Here is a 22,787-nt window from a genome sequence, read left to right as displayed (position 1 = left end):
AGAATGGCTTGTTTAAACTGGAGCAAACCAGTGAGTAAAGACTTTCTCCTCTCACAGTTAACGGGAATCGAACGGTTTCTTCCTCCAACATCAACGACAAATACAAAGTCGGGAAAGTGATCGGAGATGGAAACTTCGCTGTGGTGAAGGATTGTGTGGAGAGGTGAGGAACATCGAGAACACAGAACTCCAAATGTTAACTTTAAAAACTGGGAGGTGGATTGTTTTAGTTCAGAGTTTGTTGATTGACAGGTCGAGTGTTTTGATTGACAGGTCGACGGGAAAGGAATACGCCCTGAAGATCATCGACAAGGCTCGATGCTGTGGGAAGGTAACACGGATATTTATCTAGATATTGTGTTCACGAGAGCGGGAGTGATAGTGTGTTTAAGTGTCTCACTGTGTGTGTGTCTGTGTGTGTGTGTGTGTGTGTGACAACAGGAGCACCTGATAGAGAACGAGGTGGCGGTCCTGCGGCGGGTTCGACATCCGAGCATCATCGAGTTGATCGAGGTGGAGGAAACGCCGTCTCAGCTGTTCCTCGTCATGGAGCTCGTCAAGGTTCTTCCTCCTCTTCCTCTTCCTCACCCTCATCCTCTCGTTTCTTTAAAGCGTCACCACTCTCATGCCTCTGCCTCCACCAGGGCGGCGACCTGTTCGACGCCATCACCTCCTCCACGAAGTACAGCGAGCGGGACGCCAGCGCCATGGTCTTCAACCTGGCCGGAGCCGTCAAGTACCTGCACCGCATGAACATCGTCCACCGCGACATCAAGCCGGAGAACCTGCTGGTAAACACACACACACACACACGTGCAAACCAGTGGTGGGAAGTAACGAAGTAGAAATACTTGGTTACTGTACTTAAGTAGATTTTTCACATATCTGTACTTTACTTGAGTAATTATTTTCCTGACGACTTTTTACTTTTACTCGTTACATTTGAACAAAAATATGTGTACTTTCTACTTCTTACATTCTCAAACTGACTCGTTACTTGAGCAGCGGAGGTTGGTTCTCTCTCTCTCTCTCTCTCTCTCTCTCTCTCTCTCTCTCTCTCTCTCTCTCTCTCTCTCTCTCATCTAGGGTTCAAAATTTGTAAAATTGTACATTATATACATTATATTCATATTGTTGTTATAATTTTTTAGTCAGTTGAGATGAATCTTGAGGAGAAACATTTAGGGTTGTTTTGTGTCTGTATAGGCCTACTATAAAAAGCACTTTGCATTTTTTTTAATTTTGGTACTTGTACTTTTACTTTTGATACTTAAGTACATTTCAACACCAGATACTTTTGATACTTAAGTACTTTTAATATGAGCTACTTTAAGAATTTTATTCAAGTCATTTTCTGACGGGTGACTTCTACTTTTACCGAAGTCCCTTTCAGGTCAGATATCTGTACTTTTACTCAAGTATGGCTTTCAAGTACTTTATACACCACTGGTGCAAACACACACACACACACACTTAGGTAGACGCTAACTGGAGTGTGTGATCAGGTGTGTGAGTATCCAGACGGCACCAAGTCCCTGAAGCTGGGGGACTTTGGCTTGGCGACGGTGGTGGAGGGGCCGCTCTACACCGTCTGTGGGACGCCGACGTACGTGGCCCCGGAGATCATCGCAGAGACCGGGTGAGGAAACCTTTCAGTGTCTTCACGGCTTTGATTCACTCACTGTTTGGGTCACTCGTCAGTTTTCTGTAAAGGTATTGGAATGAACTTTAAACCCGTTCTGTGTGTTTGTGAAGTTATGGTCTCAAAGTCGACATCTGGGCGGCTGGAGTCATCACCTACATCCTGTTGTGTGGGTTCCCTCCATTCCGAAGGTCAGAGAACTCAAAGTTTCTTATAATCAATAATAAAACCTGCACTCGTTCGTTCAGATGATTTAAAAACATGTGTCCATCTGGTCCCTGGTATAATATAGCGTCTTGTTTTCTATAGCATTTACTTTTATGTGTTTTTTTTATTCCTCAGTGAGAACAACGTGCAGGAGGAGCTGTTCGATCAGATCCTCAGAGGGAAGCTGGAGTTCCCGTCTCCGGACTGGGACGCCATCAGTCTGCCTGCGAAGGTACCACAGCCGTTTGACTCTAGACCTAGATGATTGACAGCTGAGATTGACTCATGATTGGTCAGACCAGGATTTGTGGGAATATTGTGAGCTTCACTTTTTGTAGAACGTGAGGAAGAGGAGACGAGTCGTCCATCATCATTTGCAGTTATTAAAAAAAGAAGCTTCCCTTGTATTAAATGGATTCAACGTTAACCATCTTTACTGTCAGTACTGTAAACGCATGCCGGTCACAGACAGGTTTGATGGAACATCTCATGAATAAGAATAACGGTCAGTTCTCTGCAGGCTGTTAACTGTCACATGACCTGTTCCCCAGATGCTGATTAGTCAGATGCTGCAGGTGAACGTAGACACTCGTTTCACTGCAGAGGAAGTTTTGTTACACTGCTGGGTGACGGTAAGAAAACACACACACACACACACACACACACACACACACACACACACACACACAAATACTACACACCTACAGTACAGACCACTAGAGAAGAAATGAGTCACAATTACTAACCATAAAGCAGAAGTTGTTTAGTTATTCTCTGTGGAAAGTGAAACAACTTCCTTCCTTGTTCCTTATTTCAAAACCTGCCTCAGTAAAACAGCCTTGGTTCCGATGCTAAATGCTAAATGCTAACGGCTGTTACTGGTCACTGTGTTGGTTTAGGACGAAGCTCCGGTCGATTCCAACGCTGTGAGCAGCACTGAAGACCAGACCAGTGAGGACGCACTGGAACCAGAGCAGGAGTTACCGATTCTGGAATCCAAACAAGTTCCTTCACCCATGGTCTAAAACTCACCTCTTGAAAGTTCAGCTCCTTGTTTTCCTCAGTGAAAAAAAACACAAAATGTCCGGATTAAATTTTTCCTGGAAACTAAATTACTCTTCTAGAATTCCATCATTCCATCCGGGCCTTTGGATCAACTGGAAACCAAACGAGTTCCCTCAACACTGCTCTGGAACATAGGAATTAGCTCCCTCAAACCAGTCTCATATGTTCCCTCATCGTATTTTATCTTCTGGAAACCAAACAAGGTCTCACACTGGTGATCTACATCTAGTTCCATTTCATGTACTAGAAATTAGCTCCCTCCAATCTGGTCTAGAACACGTCTTTCAAAAGGAAACCCCACCTGCTCTCAGTCTAGCAGATCGACTTCACCCACTGGAAACCAAACAAGTTCCCTGAAATCTGGAAAACATCCTGTTTTATATTCTGGAAACAGTGATTTCCCCACATATTTGATCTACAAGTGGTCGTGATCTTTGAAACCAAAAACATTCCTTCATCCTGGTGTAAACACCCTATGATCAGCTGTAGAAGAGCAATATCTCTTTCCTTTTTCATATACTAGAAATAAGCTCCTTAAAATTCGGTCTAGAACTCTGGAAACTAAGCAGGTTCCCACATCCTTCTGGTCTAGAAGCAGTCCTATCTCACCCACTGGACCAGAACCACTAACAACTAAGCTCTAGATTAGAACACGTCCTCCTTCATTCGCTTGAGACCAAACAAGCTCCTTCAGCCACATCTAAGAATGTTTTTTCCACTTTCTTGATTTACTGGAAACCAAAAGTGTTCCCTAACCTCCAGTCTGGAATTGATTTGAAAAACCAAAAGGATTTCCACTTTACTTGCTGGACTGCTCAACTGGAAACAGGTTCTTTAGTATTATATCCAATTAATCAATTGGAGACTTTCCTCAGCTGTGATGTAGAACCGCATTTAATCTACCGAAGACTTTACCAAGTCACGTCTCTGCTGCTGTACTGGAAAGTATTTACATCCTCGTGGGTAAGCTCCATTAGACCTCGACCAAACGTCCACTCTGCTCTGTGACAGGAGTCTCCCACTGCTGCTGGAAGGACAGACCGTGAAGGTGCTATTGGACTGCTCCCCCCCCCCCCCCCCCCCCCCGGTGTCTCACGGGACTGAACCTCTGGTCTGACTGACAGTTAACTCCGAGGCTCTGAGATATTCACCAGTGTTTCACTTACAGAACTCTCCCTGTGGTTTAGGGATCTAGTTCTCCGTAGTCCCTGCCTCTCGGCCACCAGGACGTCTTCCGTGTATTCTGGGACACGTCCTCTGCTCCTCCTGCCTTGTCCCTCCTGCTCTCCTTCCGCTGGCCTGAAGGACGTTTCTCATTTCTTCTACTTGCTGCCCAACAGTCCAGGAAGAAATTCAAGTACTGTGCCTGTTTACGCTGCTGATGAATTCCTCTTAACATCCGAAATGCTCTTTCTTCTACAGGTCCTCAGAAACTAGCACATGTTAAATACTGTACTGATACACAAGGCTCATTGTTTTATCATCTATGGAAGATTATTTGGGCCAAATATGACTAAAAATAAGGGGGGAAAAAGAGGTTTCAAAATGTCTCTAAACTGGAATTTTGGTAGATTTAAAAATTTTTGGGGAATTGGAATCTTTTTATGTAAAATATTTGAGTGGACAGATTAATTTGATGGAAAATAAAAACTCAGGCTTCGCTTTGTCTGAAATTAACGTAACGACTCACAAACCTCACAAATTTACTTCTACAACGATCTTCTGAGGTTGCGATCCTTGATACGACTGAGCTAAAGGGAACGTTCAAGTCCAGACCTCCAGTTCACGGAGGATAAAATATGTTGTAAATGTTGTAAATACCACTCGTCTGTTGGTGTCTGTCTGTGTGAGTCAGTCGTGAAGTAGGGAAATAGTAGCAGCTTGAAAAAAAAAAATCAAAAAACATGTTTTAAAAGAAATAATCGAAGACGCGATGTGTCAGCACCTGGAAGAAACCTTGTTTTCCGGACAACGTATATTTAATGAAAGATTTTCCACATTGAACCTGATTTTAATAGTTAGTTATTGATTCAAATAAAACAAAATTAAAGACAGAATAAAAGATTCAAGGTTTCTGACGGGTGTTGACGAACTGTGATGAAAGAGTTTTTTACCTGAAAGTTGAGTTTGGTCCGATGGACAGATTCTCTCTCTTTACAGGGTGACATCGTGGCTCATCCACCAATCACATCGCTCCATCCGCACATCATCATCCATGCCGTCTGTTGATGTTACTGGTCAGTGTGGATGAAGGAAAGTTGTGTGTGTGTGTGTACATAAGTGTGAGTGTGTATTTGATTTGTAATGGTTGAACTTAAAAGGATCACTATGTGCATTTTGTATGTGTGTGTTTGCATTAATGAAGGGAGGGGGGGGGCGGTCATTTAAAAAAAAAAAAAAAAAAGTGTCAGTCGTCGTGTGGATGAATGACCTGATGCTGTGACCTCACCGTGACCTCACCGTGACCTTTCCATGGCCTTTACCTATTGGCCAGAGCCACTGATTGAGAGTTTGTGGGAACTTGCATCACAACATTAAGCAACTCATCTTTAAGTTTTTAACATGATGATGCTCAGCTCCTCGTTGTGCAGCGACCTCTGACCCTCGCCTCGAACTGCAGCTCACATTCTGATCGGTGGCTCGGCCTTTGACCTTCTATGCCTGCTATGAACCCACTAGTCTTAATTCTTTTTCTCTCTGCTTTAAACCAAACCAAACGGAGCCTTGTGTTGATTCTGTCGTGTTGCAGCCGCTCCTGGGTCAACGAGCACGTGTCGGACCACGCTCCGATGTAAAGCTGCTCGTGTTCTGTTCACGTGTTACGTAATATTCTAACTCACACTGCAGAGTCCTACCCCTCTGGCTACAGTAGAAGAAGAAGCCGAAGTTTGTTTCACATTGCGAACAAGAGAGGAAACGTGTTGCCTTGACCAAATGTGCCGATTTGCACTGAGGGAAGAAGAAGGGGCCGAGTTTGGGTGAAACCGACTGATCGCTCGTTGCTGCCCCCTGTCTACTGCAGGATGAATGACACACAACAAAATGACTCGGTCTGAGTTTGTGACACGTTAGTTAATTTGTGTTTTTGTTCATGTTCAGGAAGCATCTTGTTGGTTTTGAGCAAATCTAAGAAACCCAGAAGAGAACCAGGAGATTTCAGTGATTTGACCCAGGGTGGCTGCAGCTGTGAGGCCCTTTGTGTGTGTGTTTTTAAATCAAATGCAATGTATGTGTGTGTGTGTGTGTGTGTGTGTGTGTGTGTGTGTGTGTGTGTGTGTGTGTGTGTGTGTGATCATTTCACCTCATGCCTCATTTTAGACAGAAACTTTTTTATAGTAGCAGAACTAGATTAATGAACCAAACGGGCCTGGTTTTCCTAGAAGGAGTCCGAGGTTGATCTTCAGGATTTATGCTGAATTATTTCCCAGTCAGGTTTTAAAACACAACCCTCTGAACTTATCTAATTTGAAAGACAATCATTTCTTTGGTTCACGTAGACCTTCAACCTGGTAGATAGAAATCTGAATAAAGAATCATTCAACATTTGCTGTAATTGCCCTTAAGAGATTTTTGTTAAACTAATCAAAGACTCAAAGTGTTTTTCTTCCTGTGGGACGCTTGTAGGAAAACTAGTCCCGGCTCAAAGTGGAAGGAGACGTGAGAGCAGCAGTGTTTTGAAGACATGTTGTAGACATGTTTTGATGATGTGTAATGTTGATGTGTGTTGATATGAAACCTGTATGTTTGTTGGGATCGGGGACGTTTGGAGGAAACACAAACCCTGATTTGTATCAAGGAAAGATGAATTGGACTGTGAAAATAAAACTGATGCGTTGGCATCACGTGAACCCTCAGTGTCCCGCTCGTCTTCCTGCTGCGTTATGAACAAAGAACAGGAACATTTAGGAATTAGAGTTCGTGAGACATTAGTAGAAAATGTGCAGAAACAACTGAAATGCCTAAAAACTTTATTTGGATTAAAAACTTGGAATGTTTGGTTATACATACAACTTTTAAACACACACACACACACACACACAGAATTACATTGATGCAGAAGAAACCTGTAAGACCATCTCTCAAACTCTGATTGGCTGTAACTCGAACCTCAATCAAAACTCCTTTTCTCAACGTTTTGTATGATTAAAACCTTGAGAAGATGTGCTCATTGGTAAATTAGGGGTGTTGTGTTATCTGAAAACTTTCTGGTATAACAGAAATACAAAACTTTCAGAATTAGAGATAAATAAAGTGTGCGTAAAAACATTATTCACTAAGTTATAATCTGTGCACGTGACAAACGAGATTCATCACCACTGACAACATCTGGAGAAGAGGGAGAGAAAGTCGTCCACGTTTCATCTGCAGTAAAAAAGTTTCAGTTTGTTGAGAAGGACCTGGATTCAGTCCAGAAATACAAGATGCTGTTTTTGAAATGTATCGTAAAAAAGGAAATGTTGAGGGACAGTTAAAGAAAGAGTTAAAGTACAGTAAGTTTTCCATGCTCCTAATAAACTCACACCAGTGAATAATAACAAATGTTAACTCTAATGTTCAACATCATACAACGAGTAATGGACCTATGATGAAGGAAAACATCTAAGATATTGAGAATAATATCGTAATTGAGAGGATACTTGTAGTTGTAACATTACTAGAATAGTCACATAACCAGAATAAAGCCAACGTGACATGTGGAATAAACTTACAATTAAACTCTCTTCAGATTTGGGCCTTATTACTCGTCACAAAGCGTCACTACAACATTCTCTAGTTCACTGTGTATAAATTATATGACATTAAATCCAGATTATAAACAAATATGAATTTAATCACTTCAATCTTTTTAATACAAATTAACTTTATTTCTCATCACTGCCAATGATTCTCCATATGTGCAAAACACGTTTCTCTCAGATTAAATGTTTCTGTTATCGTTCCTTCACATTAAAGAACGTGTTCAATTAAACCTTTTTTCTTGAGCTGTTGTGCGACGATGGTTTAAAACTGAAACTGACGGAACAAGTGATAAAAAGTAACTTCAGTTTTCTTCGTGTAAAATGATCCAGTTTAACGGGAATGTGAATCATTAAACTTTGTTTCATAATTATATAAACGTACCAGTGAGAAATTCAGGAAACAGAAAAATGTGGAGTCGATATTTGTCACAACTGGAGGCTCAGCGTCTGTTTCCTGTAACATGGACGCTTCAGTCAGTCTCTGATCGGCTCCGGATGAGACGCTCTTCATGTTTCACTTCATTAAAGACAGAGCGAGTGAAGCAGTCGTCCTCTGAGCTGGAACTGTCCCGATCCAAAGCTGCAGACTTACGCAGGACGTAAAAAGTCTTTTGTTAAACTTTCTGTCATTAGACACAAAGAGGAGAAGCTGAACTCGTCTAAAAGCAGCAGCTCTTAAAAGGTGCAGTCGTCAGAGTCCACGAGTCAAATCCCTCAAAAAGGTAAAATCCAGTTCCACAGACGAAACATCACATATCAGTTTTATTCCATCGTTAAGGCAGCGAAGGTCCGTCTCGGTCTTTGTCGTGACACTGACAAAGTCTCAAGGCAAAATCAAGTCTAGACTTCTTGTTTCTTCAATTCAGTCACAAACGGCCGATAAAAGCCGACCAGGACGAGAAAGAAAAGAGAAATAAAAAAAACACCGTCTGTAGGTGGCGCTGCCGTTTCCCTTCAGTCACAGGAAGTCAATCTTTCTTTCAAAATCCCTTCGTCAAAATCCCCTCGTCAGAGAAAAGAAATGTAGTTTTTCGGGAATAACCCACGTCTCCCAGCCACAACTCCCAGAATCCACTGCTCATCCACGGACTCCACCTGTGTTATATCATCACCGGCCTGCAGGGGGACACAGAGAGAGAGAAGGAGGGAGGGAGAGGGTGTTTTTAAACAAAGAAAAAGGGAAAGAAAATCATTCAGCTCTTATTTTAAATCCCAGTCTGTGTAATTAATATTGTTATGGCTGCAAATAAAGAATAACTACTCGTGCTGCTCACGTACCTTTAGCGTGAGCTCGTCCTCGCTCTCGGCTGTGAAGTCAAACAAAGCCTTGCCCGCCCCTTTAACCACCGGCTGCTGCTCTGTGATTGGCTGGACTGGGAACAGCAGGAGGAAGTAATGGTTAGACGCAGACGACTTTCATTAATGATTATTCTTCCTGCTACAGGTAAAATCACATCTTGATTGATAAAAATGGATTCCATTACATTAACTTAATATTGAATATGTATGTGTGTATGTGTGTGTGGTTGTGTGTGTGTGTGTGTTTTTGTTGTACCCTGGTGCGGCTGTGTGAAGGCAGCCGGGTAAAGCCCCTCCCTCCCCTCCAGTCTTCCTCTCCTCCACTCAGTGTCTATGTGCTTAATCACTCGGATCAGCGCCCCCTTGTGGAAGGACAGGTCCTCTTCAGTCTGACCGGGGAAGTCAAACAGAGCCACAGCCCACTCCTCCACCTCCTTCTCCTTCACCTCCTCCTCCAACTACACACACATCAGTAGATACACACACCATTAAAAGACACATCAGATCATGTGTCATTGAGGAAACAGTTTACGTAGGAAATATTCATATAAACCAAATTCAAACTTCAATACACTCACCTCAGAGTTCGAGTCCTGTGAGGTCTTTGGTTCTGTAGAAGACAAACGTACTAAATAAAGCAACATTACATTCAAATCTAAAGATGTGAGAATTAAATCTTCACCATTAAAGAAAAAAGGATCATTTTCCTCAGCCCACCGTTATGTTCTACCGCTGTCGTATCCATCGCTGTGGCCTTCGTGGTTTCCTCCAGTGATGTCGGCGTCTGTGGAAGCGGCTCCACCACCTCAGTGAAGCTCAGGGGGAATATTCCTATGCGCCCGTGGATCTGGCCCCGCCCCCACTCCTGTCCTTTGAGCTCCAGCAGGGCGATGACATCCCCCTGGGAGAAGGTGAGCTCGTCGCCCTCCTCGCCCTCGTAGTCGAACACGGCGACGCAGCGAGGGCCGCTGGGAAAAGCAGGACAGATTTAGACATGGTCTCCTGAAGACTGTGAGAACTCAGGGTCTGTTGTGTAGTTTATGATGTTGTGTGTTTGTGCGTCGGACCTGACGGGGGGAGGGTCCGGCTGATCTTTCTGTTCAGGAGGCTGCACGGGCAGGATGGACTGAACAACATAGGGAAACAACAACTCAGAGTAGTGTTGCACAGTGTACCAGTACTAGAACCGCTCAGGTGGCATGTTTTTACTTTTTTTTCACCTCAAACACACATCTGTAAAATTATATAACTCATACTTGTGGAAATAACTATGTAGTCATATAGTCAGATACGGACAATATGATGTCACCATGTAGTTTTCATTTATATCTTGCTGTAGGCTAATACTAATATGAATACCATTTGTTAAGTGTTCAAAAAGCTGGGCAGGAACAAGCTAAAAAAGGGAACCTTACAGATGTTTTATTTATTACTATCATAAATAAATATACCAGTATCGTATTTGTGGTATTGTATCGTATTTGTGGTATCGTATCGAAAGTATCGAGTATCGTGATATTTTGGCAGGTATAGTATCAAAGTCATAATTTTGGTATTGTGACAACACTAACTCAGAGTCTACGTCTACCTTTATTTACCGTCTACATTCATACGTCCTTAAATATACATCAAATAATATCAGAACCATAAAGCTGTTCAGGTACCTGTGACTCCGATAGGCTGACGTCCTCCAGAGCGGGTTTTGATTGGCCGTCCTGATCAGGGACAGGCTCTGGTTGTGTGTCCAGGTCCAGGAGACACTGTGATGGGTTGACGAGCGGGACAACGGAGGTTTGACCTTCACCAGCGAGACGCTCTGAGGGCAGCGGGTCGTCCAGGACAATCAGGACTTCCTGTTTCTATGGCAACATAGTGAAATAACTCACCTCAGGCCTCAAAATAAATGAACTTGTATTTGTGTGTGTGTGTGTGTGTGTGTGTGTGTGTGTGTGTGTGTGTGTGTGTGTGTGTGTGTGTGTGTGTGTGTGTGTGTGTGTGTGTGTGTGTGTGTGTGTGTGTCCACACCATGTAGCTGGTATAAAGAGGATGTCCAGGTTTGGGCCGGGGGGGCAGAGGGGGTCCTCTTTTTGAGACCCTCTGAGCCGGCAGCTGATTGGCTGTTACAGGAGGGGGAGTGGTCTGTGAACTCTGGGCGGCTGGCGACCTGGAGAGGGCGGGACTGGCTCGGGAAGACGGAGGGATCTGGTTGGCTGAGGAGGTCGAGTTGACGGCTGGAGGTGGCGGGCGCCCAGGAGTGGATTTGATTGGTGGAGGACGGAGGGGGAGGAGCTTTTCACCTGAGGGCCTGAGGAGAACAGAGGGACTCGAGTGTAAGTAGAAATCCTCTAAAGGCAGACCTGAAATATCATGTTCAAGAGGTCAAACCTGTTCTGTAAGGTTACAGCGACCTTGACCTTGACCTTACCGGCGAGGAAGGGGAGGGTCCGATGGGTTTGCAGCTCTGGTACTTTCTGCTTTCTGCTGGATCACAGGGCTTCTCCTCAGGGACGGAGCCGGAGCTGTGACGGGGGGTTTGGCTGGAGCCGGAGTGGCAGTGGCGCCCGGGGGTCCTGATGGTTTGGGGGCTGGAGCCGGAGTGGCGGTGGCGCCCGGGGGTCCTGATGGTTTGGGGGCTGGAGCCGGAGCAGCTGCAGATTTGGATGAGACCGGGTTTGGATCCGGAGGCGCTGGTGAAGTTCCGGTAGGTTTAGGAGCCAGACTGGGAGCTGCAGGTTCAGAGCAGAAGTCAGAATACGTTTTTAAATATATTTCATAATTACTTCCTATTCAGATCAGAAGGTTAAGTTAATAAACAATAGTGAAATTAACATTTTTAGGAAGTAAAGGAAAGAAATACACAACAAAACGGCTCATTACCAACTTTCTTTATAACCAAAGCAAACTGTTATATTGTTCTCATGTAAATTGGGCTTTTATTGTGAAGGAGCTGCAGCCACACATTCTGCTCCAGGTAAATCAGAAGTATGGAAAGTATCTCTGACACACAAACACACACAAACACCCACGATTTACAGTTAAACTGGAAGCCTCTGGGTAAGGGGGCGTGGCATTTCTGACACTCTCCAGACAGTTGACCTATCAGAGCAGACTCAGCTCTTTGGAGGCGGGACCAGGCCGTTCAGACAAAGAATGAACAGAGAGGTTCATTCTGACAAACCACAAACAGAGGGGTCTCTTTCTCTCCTCACACAATCACAGCATTTGTCTTTCACAATGTTTGGATTGCATAATGTAACATACACGCACACATTCAATCTCTCCACGTTTGCATATTAATTCCACATAACAAGGACGCAAGGTTTCACGTCTGTAAGCTTTCAAACGCTCCATTGTGCTGCAGCTACATCCAGCTTAGTGTTCACACACACAAACACACAAACACACACTCTCTCTCTCTTACCGCTGGCCCTGCGGAGGGAGGCCAGTGCCGCCGGTTTGGTCGGGACGCCCGGACGGACACTTCCTGCTTTCACTGCAACAACAAGAATCAGAGGAGAAGAGATATAGACGACTCGGTGAAGACATCTTTCGTTAAAGCACCTATACATTGTAGGGACGGGAATCGGCAGGGACCTCCCGATACGATACTATCACGATACTTAGGTGGCGATACGATATGTATTGGGATTTTTGTGGGTATTGCGATTCGATATTACGATTTCTTTTGGTTGTTTTTTTTTTTAAATACTGGACATTGGAAAAATGTTGAATCATACCTTCAAATACAATACAGTCAAATTCAATTAGAGCTTTACCAGTTTTATTTCAAATATTAACATTAACTTAATGACTGCCGGGCAGCCAATAGAGAAAATAAATAAAAATGTGCCCTATTATTGTACAGCCCCAGTCAACTGCACACAAACTGACAGATTAAGAAATGTAAGCCACTTAGGCTACTTTTAAACAATAAATAAAAGGTAAATTAAATAGAATGAATAAAAGTTTACTTAAAATATAAACTTTGAAATAAACAAAAAGTAGGCTATTGTTGTTTGCATGTAGGCAATGCAAAGCTAGTGCTTGGGTATGTTTAGATTCTTGTGTAAAAACAAGAGCTGGTCAACATGCTCTGGGGTGATGTGGCTCCCCCCCATATATCCCCCTCGTATAAACCAATAAATATGTTTTAAAAATCGATTTGGGAGGCAGCATGGCGATTTAAAATCGTCATTCACAAGAATCGCGATTTGTAACTGAATCGGTTTTTTCCCCCATCCCTAATACATTGGTAAAACTAATAAGATATCAAATCCTAATCCAATGTCAAAACTAATAAAATATAAAATCCCAATGTCAACACAGTGTTTCTGGAGTTCCCACTACCTGCAGGCAGAGGTACAGATTACGGTTTTAATAACACTCACCAGTTGGTTTTGCGTCGTCCTGCGTCTCCTCGGCCTGAGGCTCGGCCTGTGCCCCCCCGCTGACCTCCACTGAGGGTCTCGGGGGGAGAGTGGGGATGGTCTGCCCAGCTGTGTTGCTCTTGTCCTGCTGTGCGGCTCCGGTGCAGGCCCGGGGGGCGACTGGGGGTCTGGGTGGAGGTTTGGGGTTCGGAGCTTCGCTGAGAGAGGGTGAGAGTTTGGGTGGAGGGGGCCGGGGGGCCGGGACGGGGGCCGGGAGGGGGGCCGAGGCCGGAGCAGAGACGTGAGATGACGGGGGTGTTTCTGAAGCAGGCTGTGGTTTTGGTGCGACTATCGGTTTGGAAGGAGCTGCAGCAGGTTTCAGGAGACAAGGTACCGACTCTGCAGGCGTTGGAGTTCCAGCGTTCGACTCTTCAGACAGAGACTCAAGAGTTTCCTGTGAAACCGACTCCTCCCCCTCTGCTGTCACAGCAACATCTTCCCAGAAGACTTTGCTGGATGGTTTGGAAGAGTGGGAAAAGTTTTTGGGTTTCGGAGCGACAGTGGGAGGGGCAGATTTTGCCGGTTGGAGACGAGGGCGTGGCCGGGGTTCCGGTTTCTTTGTCACAACAAAGTCGTTAGTGTCCCCGCAGCTCCCATCAGCCACCTGCTGCTGCTGCTCGAACGCTTGTATCCTCGCCTTCAGCGCCGCCATGTCCTCGTCCTCGCTCTCTGATTGGCTGTGGCCGCTGCTGTCGCTGTGCTGATCAGGGAAGCCCCAGTCGTCTGAGCTGAAGGCGTCGAGCAGCTCCTGCAGGTACTTCCCCTGACTCGCCTCGGGGTTGGCGGGGTCGGCTTGAGCACGGGCGGCGAGCGTGGCGCAACCGTCCTCACGTAGCTTCACCAGAGTCTGAACTTTGACCTCGCTCCTGCTGATTTGCTGGACGCCGAGCTTAGAGCGAGGGCGTGGTCTAGGACGCTCCAGCGGGACTTGAGAAGAAGCAGAGGGAGGAGCCTGATCCCGCTGGTCAGTTTGGGCACAAGTGGTCGAGGTCAAAGGTGAACAAAGCTGCGTGAGGACGTCGCAGCACTGTGCGGGCGCCGGGGCGGGCGGGACCGTCTCGGGCTCCGTGTTCGTTCCGACACAGTCACTGCTCAGGGATGTGAGTGTTGATTGGCTGGCGGTTGTGTTGATGTCATCGACGGGAGATGATTTGGGAGGATGGGAGAGAGGGGAGGGGCGTGGGGGTCTCACCGGTCGTCTCACTACAAGAGGGACAGAGTATTCTTGTAAATATTCAAAATCAAAATGCAGTGGCGGGAAGTAACGAAGTAGAAATACTTTGTTTCTGTACTTGAGTAGATTTTTCTCATATCTGTACTTTTCTTGAGTATTTCTTTTCCTGACGACTTTTTACTTTTACTCGTTACATTTGAACAAAAATATGTGTACTTTCTACTTCTTACATTCTCAAACTGGCTCGTTACTTGAGCAGCGGAGGTTCTCAAAATTTGTAAAATTATACATTATATACATTATATTCATATTGTTGTTATAATTTTTCAGTCAGTTGAGATAAATCTTGAGGAGAAACATTTTGGGTTGTTTTGTGTCTGCACTTTTCATTTTTAATTTTGGTACTTGTACTTTTACTTTTGATACTTAAGTACTTTTAATATGAGCTACCTTAAGACTTTTACTTAAGTCATTTTCTGACGGGTGACTTCTACTTTTACCGAAGTCACTTTCAGGTAAGATATCTGTACTTTTACTCAAGTAGGGCTTTCAAGTACTTTATACACCAGTTTCAAAATGTCAGAGTTGAGTGAAAAATACTGAGCAGCACTCGCCCTGAGGGTCTTGTGGATCAGGAGCAGATCCCGGGTCAGTCTGTGTGGAGATGGTTGTTGTGGAAATCTGACGTGTTAAGGACGAAGATGGGGATGAAGAGGAAGAGGAAGAAGAAGAAGGAAGGAGAACCTGCTCCTGTGTCTTCTCCCTGATCACCTCCTCGTAGGAAGGAGGCGGCTGTGGAGAGTAACACGGTCAAAAGGGAAATCACAACAAAGATACAACTGGAAAAGAGAAAAAGGTTTAAATGTCAACTTTTATGTTGTTTACCCTCTTTTTGAATGCATGCTTTTCCTTATTCTTGTTACTAATATAATAATTGCTTCCTTTTCCCCATTAGCAACACGTCTAAGTTACTAATAATGTTTTTTTAACCCAGTTCAGATGACATTTTACCTGTATGGACGGAGGGATTGTGGGTCCCCAGATCTGTGCGGCAGGAGGAGGGGGGGGTGGGAAACCCCCAGAGGCCCCTGGGAACCAGGAGTTGGAGGCCAGCGGCTCTGCAGACAGGATGGTGATCTCCGGTCGCCTGGCAACAAGGACAGATAACATAGGCTGCAACAACCGGCCAAAAGCACAACCTGACACGACAACAACCATTCAGATAAAACCTCAGCGATCAGGCAGCGTCTCACCTCCTGTCTCGCTCCCGCTCCCTGTCTCGCTCTCTGGTGTTGGACGTCTCGGAGAGAGAGGTCGACCTGGTGGAAGCTGACGGACAGGAAACAGATCAGGGTTAAACACAGACGACAGGAAGTGTGGGAAACGAGAAGAGGCAGAACATTTGGGTGAAGTTATCAAACAGTTATTTCGAGACGGATAAACCTTTATTTAAATTCCAGTCAAAACACTTTTTCTAAATAGATGTTAGAGACGTAGAAAAAGAAGAACTTCACTCACTTCTTTTGATGGCAGCTCTGATGGACGAGAGAGGACCCTGGCTACAGAGAGAGAGAGAAAAGGAAACTGTGAGTCACATTATTTCACCTCGGTTTCCATCTCCTCCCTCTGTAGATCTCTCTCTCTCTCCAGTGACAAACATAGCTCGCTCGTCCCACCCACTCCTCAGTATTGGAACCCCACACATCCACATTCTTCATGACGTAATTTTTTAAAATGTTTGTTTTCTCTTGAAGCTGAGGGTTCGCTGCTTTGCTCTAGGGAAATAACAACGGCCCCAACTCTCAAATTAACAACAGATTCAAAACCACTCGAACACAGACTCGAAATAAAGATGGACGACGAATCCCTACATCCTCCCACTGTAAAAAATGAAGCTAAAGTATCTTTGTATCGTTGTGGGCGTGTTAGCTTTACTTCTTTAAGATTCTGGTTATCACACCTACAGTAAAACCACAACATAAGGACAGAAAACATGGAGGTCACGTTGCTAGCTCAATGTTTTCTCCTCTTCCTATCACAGCAAACACACAAGAGAAATGTCACCACCTCTTTTTTTGATGTTGCTCAACGTTCTTTAACTAAAACCCTCTGTGTTTTTTTTCCTTTCCGGATGAAGAATTTGCTGAAATCGTGTTTTTTTCCGCACGGCAGTAAAAGAAAGGATTTGGAAAGAACTCCCCTGGTTCTTCCCAGACGTCGACTTGTCGGTATCCAGGCCGATCAAACTGATTCACAGATATTTCAGCGGCTGGAGGTTCAGAAACCGAGCCAAGAATTCTTCCCACTTTAGGAGAGAAGTAGTTGTTGTGATGCAGCGACTCACCCAGACGACAGAAGGAGGTCAGACGTCTTTCTGAAACTTTTTATTTCTCTCAGGCTTTTCAACGGTTGAAGTGCTTTCTGCTCTTTGTCTCTGCTCGTCTCTCTTTCTCACAGAGCTGTAAACCAACATGACTCACCCCCCCGATCACTGTCCAAACCCTCTGCTTCACTTTCAACACTGACGGAAAAAAACTCCTCTTTTCCTCCTCTTTCCATATCTGACCGATCACTGAAAAAAGACCAGTGGGTTGGACAAACCAAAACCACTGAGTGAAGCCTGGTAAATTCACTTTACTGATTTTATTTAGACACAAAGAGATTTGAACTCTCTCTTTTTTTATGCAGAGTCCTACCAAAGAAATCAGAAACATGAACACTTTAACAAACATCAGTGTGATAAGAACTAAAAATAACAGAAACAATCTTTGAGAAATCATTTTAACGTCCTCTAGTTTTTAGTTTGGTCCTTGTCCCATCTGCTAACATGGAGGAGGCTGGGTTTCTGACCTATACTGTAGACAGCATCACTAAAGAAAATCTACTCACACATGTGCCCCCCCCCCCCCCCCATGGGTCTCTGGGTCTGACACACTCCTGAAAGTATTTGGGCTGTTGGCTGGTTGGCATAGCAACTAGCCAGAGAAGTCACAGGGTTTAAAAGTGTGTGTGTGTGTGAGTGGTTATCGGGGAAACAGAACCTCAGGTTTGGGTTAATTTTACTTTTCAAATTGATGGTTGTGAAACATTGGAAATCCCCTGATGCATGCTGACACAGCAAAATAAGAGACTGATAATAAAATAAATGTAAAAAAAGTTTCTGAGTTTTGCAGACGTCTTTTTCTTAATGAGAAATTCCCTTTGTCACATCCAGGGTGTTTGTATTTCTAGCAATTATAACGTTGTGTGGAAGTGTGGGCGGAGCCAAAGAGGGGAAAAGAACAAACGTTTTACCTGTGACGATGCTCGGGCTTACGTCTGTCAGGACGACCTTCGGAGAGAGAAACAGAGATTGTGATTAATAATTGTGTTCATCAAAAATGTGTTTACCTTGACACAAAGGAATCAGCACCACCTTTAGAAACAAGAACAAAACAGGAGCGTTTCAAGGGACTTTGTGGGTCCCAGGCATGAGGGACTTTGTGGGCCCCATGCATGAGGGACCTGGGGGGCCAATGCATTAAACCACAAGCGTTTGGACCCAAACCTCTAACATTGCAAAACTTTTGGCAAAAATATTAGCGGCCTCGTTATGGAGTTTCTGACCATGGTGTCGTTGCGTCATCTTCAGTTCATTGCTGATCATAGAATTTAAGGGGGCAGGAAAAATATTGCCTGCTTTGCCCTCCTCGTTTTAAAACCCCCGCTTCAAAATAAAATGCACATGAAAAGAAGTCACGTCACCGTCCTCTGGTGACACTTTAGTTTGACGCTCAGGTAACGATCACCACAACCACGAGACATCACAAAACGAGAATGAAGGGAAAAGTAAACGTATGAACGTGTCCTCGTCAGAACCGCCTGTCATCACCTTTCAAGGTGAACAAAGAAAAGGAAAGAGGACAGGACCTTTTTCTCCCTGTGAACATTTCCTACCTCCTCTCCTTCTCTTCACATCACAGCTGATCAGCCGCTCAGCTCCCAGTGGCGTCCAGAGGAACCAAGTGATTCTATCCTTTTTATTCTTCTGTTGAAAAGTCAAAATGTCTCTTTCCTCCACTCTGTCCTCTACTTCTCTACTTCTCTACTTCTCTACTTCTCTACTTCTCTCTACACGTCAGGCCCGACCGCCCAGCTGTGCTGCCTGGTTGGCAGCGACCATACAGGAAGTGCGGCTGTGATTGGCTGCGGCGAGATTCTGCTGGAGTCATCAGGACTTTTACCACTTCCAGATGCTTGATCTGAAGCAGGCTGACGGAGCGCTGTGCCGGGGCTGCGTTCAAACGTGCAAATGCACAGCGCAGCACAAAAAAGTCTCTGCAGTGCACGGAGAGTCATCTGTTGGATTTTCCCGGTTGGCACCAAGGGGGCAAAGTTAGAGGTCAAAGGTGAGAGATGAGCTCTAGAAGGGATTTCCTGTTTTGCGGAAGGAAACGTCATAAAAAGGGAAAGACTTGGGGATCTAAGGACGTTATGGAAGAGACTAAAGGAATGTCTCTAAGAATTAGATCATGACGTTTCTGCTTTGAGTCCGAATTAATGTGCGTTACTTTATTCAAAACAAAGTAAGCTTTACTGAGCAACAGCGCCCTCTGCAGTCACACATGGTATCAATTCTGTTTGGGTTGTAGCTTAACCACAATGCAGTTCATTAACGCATGACATCACGAGTGGAAAACACGAGTCAGCACCTTTCACTCTTTAATCCCCAAACGTCAGCAGAACCTTTATTAACGCAGGTGTAACCCGACCCGAGTCCGGACTTTCAACCTTTTGATTTCCCCCCCCAAAGCTAAGGAGCGGCTGAACACAAACCATCGTGGTAAACAACCGAGTTCAGATGCCCAAAAAATATTAATCACAGATTGTCGTTAGAGCCACAGCAGAGGAATGCTGCACACAAACACGCAACCTTATTGTTTTGGAGTTTGTGTTGTAGCTAAAAGTGTCAGAGTCCAAACGTTTTCAAGGATTTCTGAACCAGATTTCCTGCACGTTCGCTTTTGGGAAACAAATGTGAGAGACAAAGAGCATTTGGAAACATGTTGGATCTAAATCAGATGTTTCACAACAGCAGCCGACTGAGACTCTGAGACTTCATCTGTGTGAAGCCCGATCACAGTTCCCTATTATCAACCGTCACCTGATATCACCTGTCGGAGCCACTTCTACTTCCCGTTGCTGCTTGTGTTCATTCCAAACAAACCAGGATCAAAGCACATCAAACACAAGCCTGACTGGAAACTCTACCTCGTCTAGTCGAGTGTAGACTGTGAAATAAAAGATGGACGATGCAGCTCCACTTTCACCACTTTGAGCCAAAATGGCGATTTGGATAAGACCCTCATGTTAAGATGTTTGTATCTTTTATCAAAACAGCGTTAAACATAAACACAACATAATGAGTTAGTAGAGGTTCCGGAAAATGACATAAAATAAAACTATTTTGATCTAGTTCTAGCTTCTCTAATCGTCACATTTGAGAAGAAAGAAACAGGAAGTATTTTTCATTTTCCAAAAATATGCCCAGTCGTAAACAGAGGGATGAGGAGACGGTGAAATTATACGTTTGTCTTACACAAAAACACGGGGCTGAAAGTAGAGATCTGCTAAATTATAACTTATTATCTGACTTATACATAATGGTTTTAAGTCTTGGCACAGGCCTGTCCCATTACAGCCAACTGGGAATGTGTGTGTGTGTCTGTGTGTGGGTGTGTGTGAGTGAGTGAGAGAACTTTGACCCAAATGATGAGATGTGTACATGTTGATACAAGAATTTATGGCTGTGGGTTTGAGCAGGTTACACCCACAGTCTCACACAGTGAAGTTCAGCCTCTCTCTGAGACTGGGAGCGTACAGGAGGAAGTGTTGGTCTGTAAAGTGTACGAAAAAGGGTATTTTAAAGAAATTGTGGTTCCTATAAACACAAAGTTAACATATTCAAACTTCCTGGTGTATATTTTGAAATATTTATTCTATTAAAAATTGTTTAAATCGGACAGAGCAGAGAGAAAACGCCACCCTGGGATTGAGGAGATTTGACATGGGCATTGTTGCCTTTCAGAAGAAATCAATATCTTTAACTAGTAAATAAACTTATAGTCACTCGTAGTTTATATATTGAGCAAATTGAACCAGTAATTTGATGATATTTTAAATCCAGGTCATCAGTCCCATGAGAAATTTAACAGGGAGACATCAAATATCACAGACGTGGTGGATCCTGCAGGAGATGAGGATCCCACTGAAGTCAATGAAACTCAAACTGAACAAAACCGATGGACAAACGCAGAAATTCAACATAAACAATATAAAAATCTGATCACAGGAGCTGTTATCTGTACATTTAAAGTTATATTTACATCATAAACTCCCATTTAACTCATGACAACTTGTCTTTAGACATTTACTATAAAAGATAATTTAGTTAAAAGAGTATTTTTGAGCTGTTGTCTGTACATTTAAAGTTATATTTACATCATAAGTTCCCATTTAACTTGTGACAACTTCTTTTTCAACATTTACTATAAAGATAATTTAGTTAAGAGTATTTTTGAGCTGTTGTCTGTACATGTAAAGTTATATTTACATCATGAGTTCCCATTTAACCCGTGAAAACTTATTTTTCAAAATTTACTATATAGATAATTTAGTTAAGAGTATTTTTGAGCTGTTGTCTGTACATTGAAAGTTATATTTACATCATAAACTCCCATTTAACTCGTGACAACTTCTTTTTCAACATTTACTATATAGATAATTTAGTTAAGAGTATTTTTGAGCTGTTGTCTGTACATGTAAAGTTATATTTACATCATGAGTTCCCATTTAACCCGTGAAAACTTATTTTTCAACATTTACTATATATATAATTTAGTTAAAAGAGTATTTTTGAGCTGTTGTCTGAACATTTAAAGTTGTATTTACATCATAAACTCCCATTTAACTCGTGACAACTTCGTTTCAACATTTACTATATAGATAATTTAGTTAAAAGAGCATTTTTGAGCTGTTGTCTGAGTTATATTTTCTTCATAAACTGCCATTTAACTCGTGACAACTTATTTTATCACATTTACTATATATAATTTAGTTAAAAGAGTATTTTGAGCTGTTGTCTGTACATTTAAAGTTATATATACATCATAAACTCCCATTTAACTCATGACAACTTGTTTTTAGACATTTACTATAAAGATAATTTAGTTAAAAGAGTATTTTTTAGCTGTTTTCTGTATATTTAAAGTTATATTTACATCATAAGTTCCTATTTAACTTCTTTTCAACATGAACTATATAGACCCCTGGTGACAGGAGTGTTCTGAGCGGTTCTCTGGACTTTAGAAGTTTCTGTGTAAAGTTGTTTTTATTATTCTAACTTGTGACAACTTGTTTCTCCAACAGGTCTGAATCCACGAGGTGTGAAACAGGTGGAAACTGAATAAACACGATGGAGACCAGGGGACATTTTGGGTCTTTTACCTCCGGAGGATCGAGGCTGTCGTCGGACCACTTGCTCCCGGCTGTCCCTCATGTTGTCCTCCTCCTCCTCGGAGCGAGCCTCGGCCATGTCTCCTCTCCGGTCTCCTCTCCGGTGTCCTCCGGTGTTGTCCTCCTCCTCCGGGGAAGTGAAGCGGAGCCGGGTCAGAACCACAGGCTGTTCATGAGGAGGTCACAGCTCCGGACATTGTTCCTCCTCCTCCTCCTCCTCTTGTTGTTGTGCAGCTCGACAACCCGGGACCAGTTCACCCGGACCCGGCTCAGCTCCGTGAGACGATCCGGAGCAGCTCCGTGGATCCTATAACCCTGATATTATAATAAACCCGAACCGCAGTTACGGTAAAACTGCGCAGTTTTATTGCGTCAAGTTTCGGGTGAAACAGTTTCTGCGCCGCAAGCTCAGCTGAAACACGCACCGGCCCCCGTGACGTCACCAGCCGATTCTTTAAAAAAAAAAAACTTGGGAAAAAGAAATGGCGGAACGACTAATTAGCATAACTAGCGTGACACAAGCTAAGCTACATGGCTAAAGTGGTACTAATGAGCAGTGGTTAAGGAAATGAGGAACAAAAAGAGATTACCAGAAATATAACACAACAAATGCATTGAGACAAAAATGACAAAAAAAATGCAAAAAAACTCCAGAGAGATGCAATACCACCCAAATAATAAGAAATAAAGGCTGGAGGCAAAATAATCCTCATGAGAAAAAACCCGCAGATGCAAAACAA

The 22,787-nt window shown here is 43.7% G+C and overlaps 2 protein-coding genes across 2 annotated transcripts in view; one reads left to right on the top strand and one right to left on the bottom strand.

Annotated features, from left to right (window-relative positions):
- The window catches only part of LOC132996189 (serine/threonine-protein kinase DCLK2-like), a 9,166-nt gene extending 6,292 nt beyond the window's left edge, over positions 1-2,874 (top strand). Inside the window, exons 7-15 of the mRNA XM_061066515.1 lie at positions 58-163; positions 274-331; positions 442-561; positions 645-791; positions 1,506-1,639; positions 1,756-1,833; positions 1,985-2,081; positions 2,401-2,481; positions 2,749-2,874. Coding sequence (XP_060922498.1) covers positions 58-163; positions 274-331; positions 442-561; positions 645-791; positions 1,506-1,639; positions 1,756-1,833; positions 1,985-2,081; positions 2,401-2,481; positions 2,749-2,874 — 947 coding nt within the window. The remainder of the gene's footprint in view (positions 1-57; positions 164-273; positions 332-441; positions 562-644; positions 792-1,505; positions 1,640-1,755; positions 1,834-1,984; positions 2,082-2,400; positions 2,482-2,748) is intronic.
- A 3,991-nt stretch (positions 2,875-6,865) lies between these two features.
- On the bottom strand, positions 6,866-22,467 carry LOC132996185 (SH3 domain-containing protein 19-like). Its single transcript, XM_061066512.1, has 17 exons — positions 22,039-22,467; positions 17,848-17,884; positions 16,072-16,112; positions 15,807-15,882; positions 15,565-15,700; positions 15,168-15,345; positions 13,341-14,582; positions 12,374-12,445; positions 11,378-11,678; positions 10,978-11,257; positions 10,617-10,811; positions 10,020-10,078; positions 9,670-9,920; positions 9,531-9,562; positions 9,209-9,410; positions 8,932-9,026; positions 6,866-8,769 (listed from the first exon to the last, which is right to left on the bottom strand). Exons 1-17 carry the CDS (start codon positions 22,124-22,126, stop codon positions 8,662-8,664), a joined length of 3,393 nt encoding a protein of 1,130 aa, XP_060922495.1. The 5' UTR covers positions 22,127-22,467; the 3' UTR covers positions 6,866-8,661.
- Between the last annotated feature and the right edge of the window lie 320 nt (positions 22,468-22,787).

Source organism: Limanda limanda, chromosome 22, assembly GCF_963576545.1.
Source record: "Limanda limanda chromosome 22, fLimLim1.1, whole genome shotgun sequence".
Lineage (NCBI taxonomy): Eukaryota > Metazoa > Chordata > Actinopteri > Pleuronectiformes > Pleuronectidae > Limanda > Limanda limanda.
The sequence above is the reverse complement of the archived record's forward strand: the minus strand, read 5'-3'. Positions and strand labels throughout refer to the sequence as shown.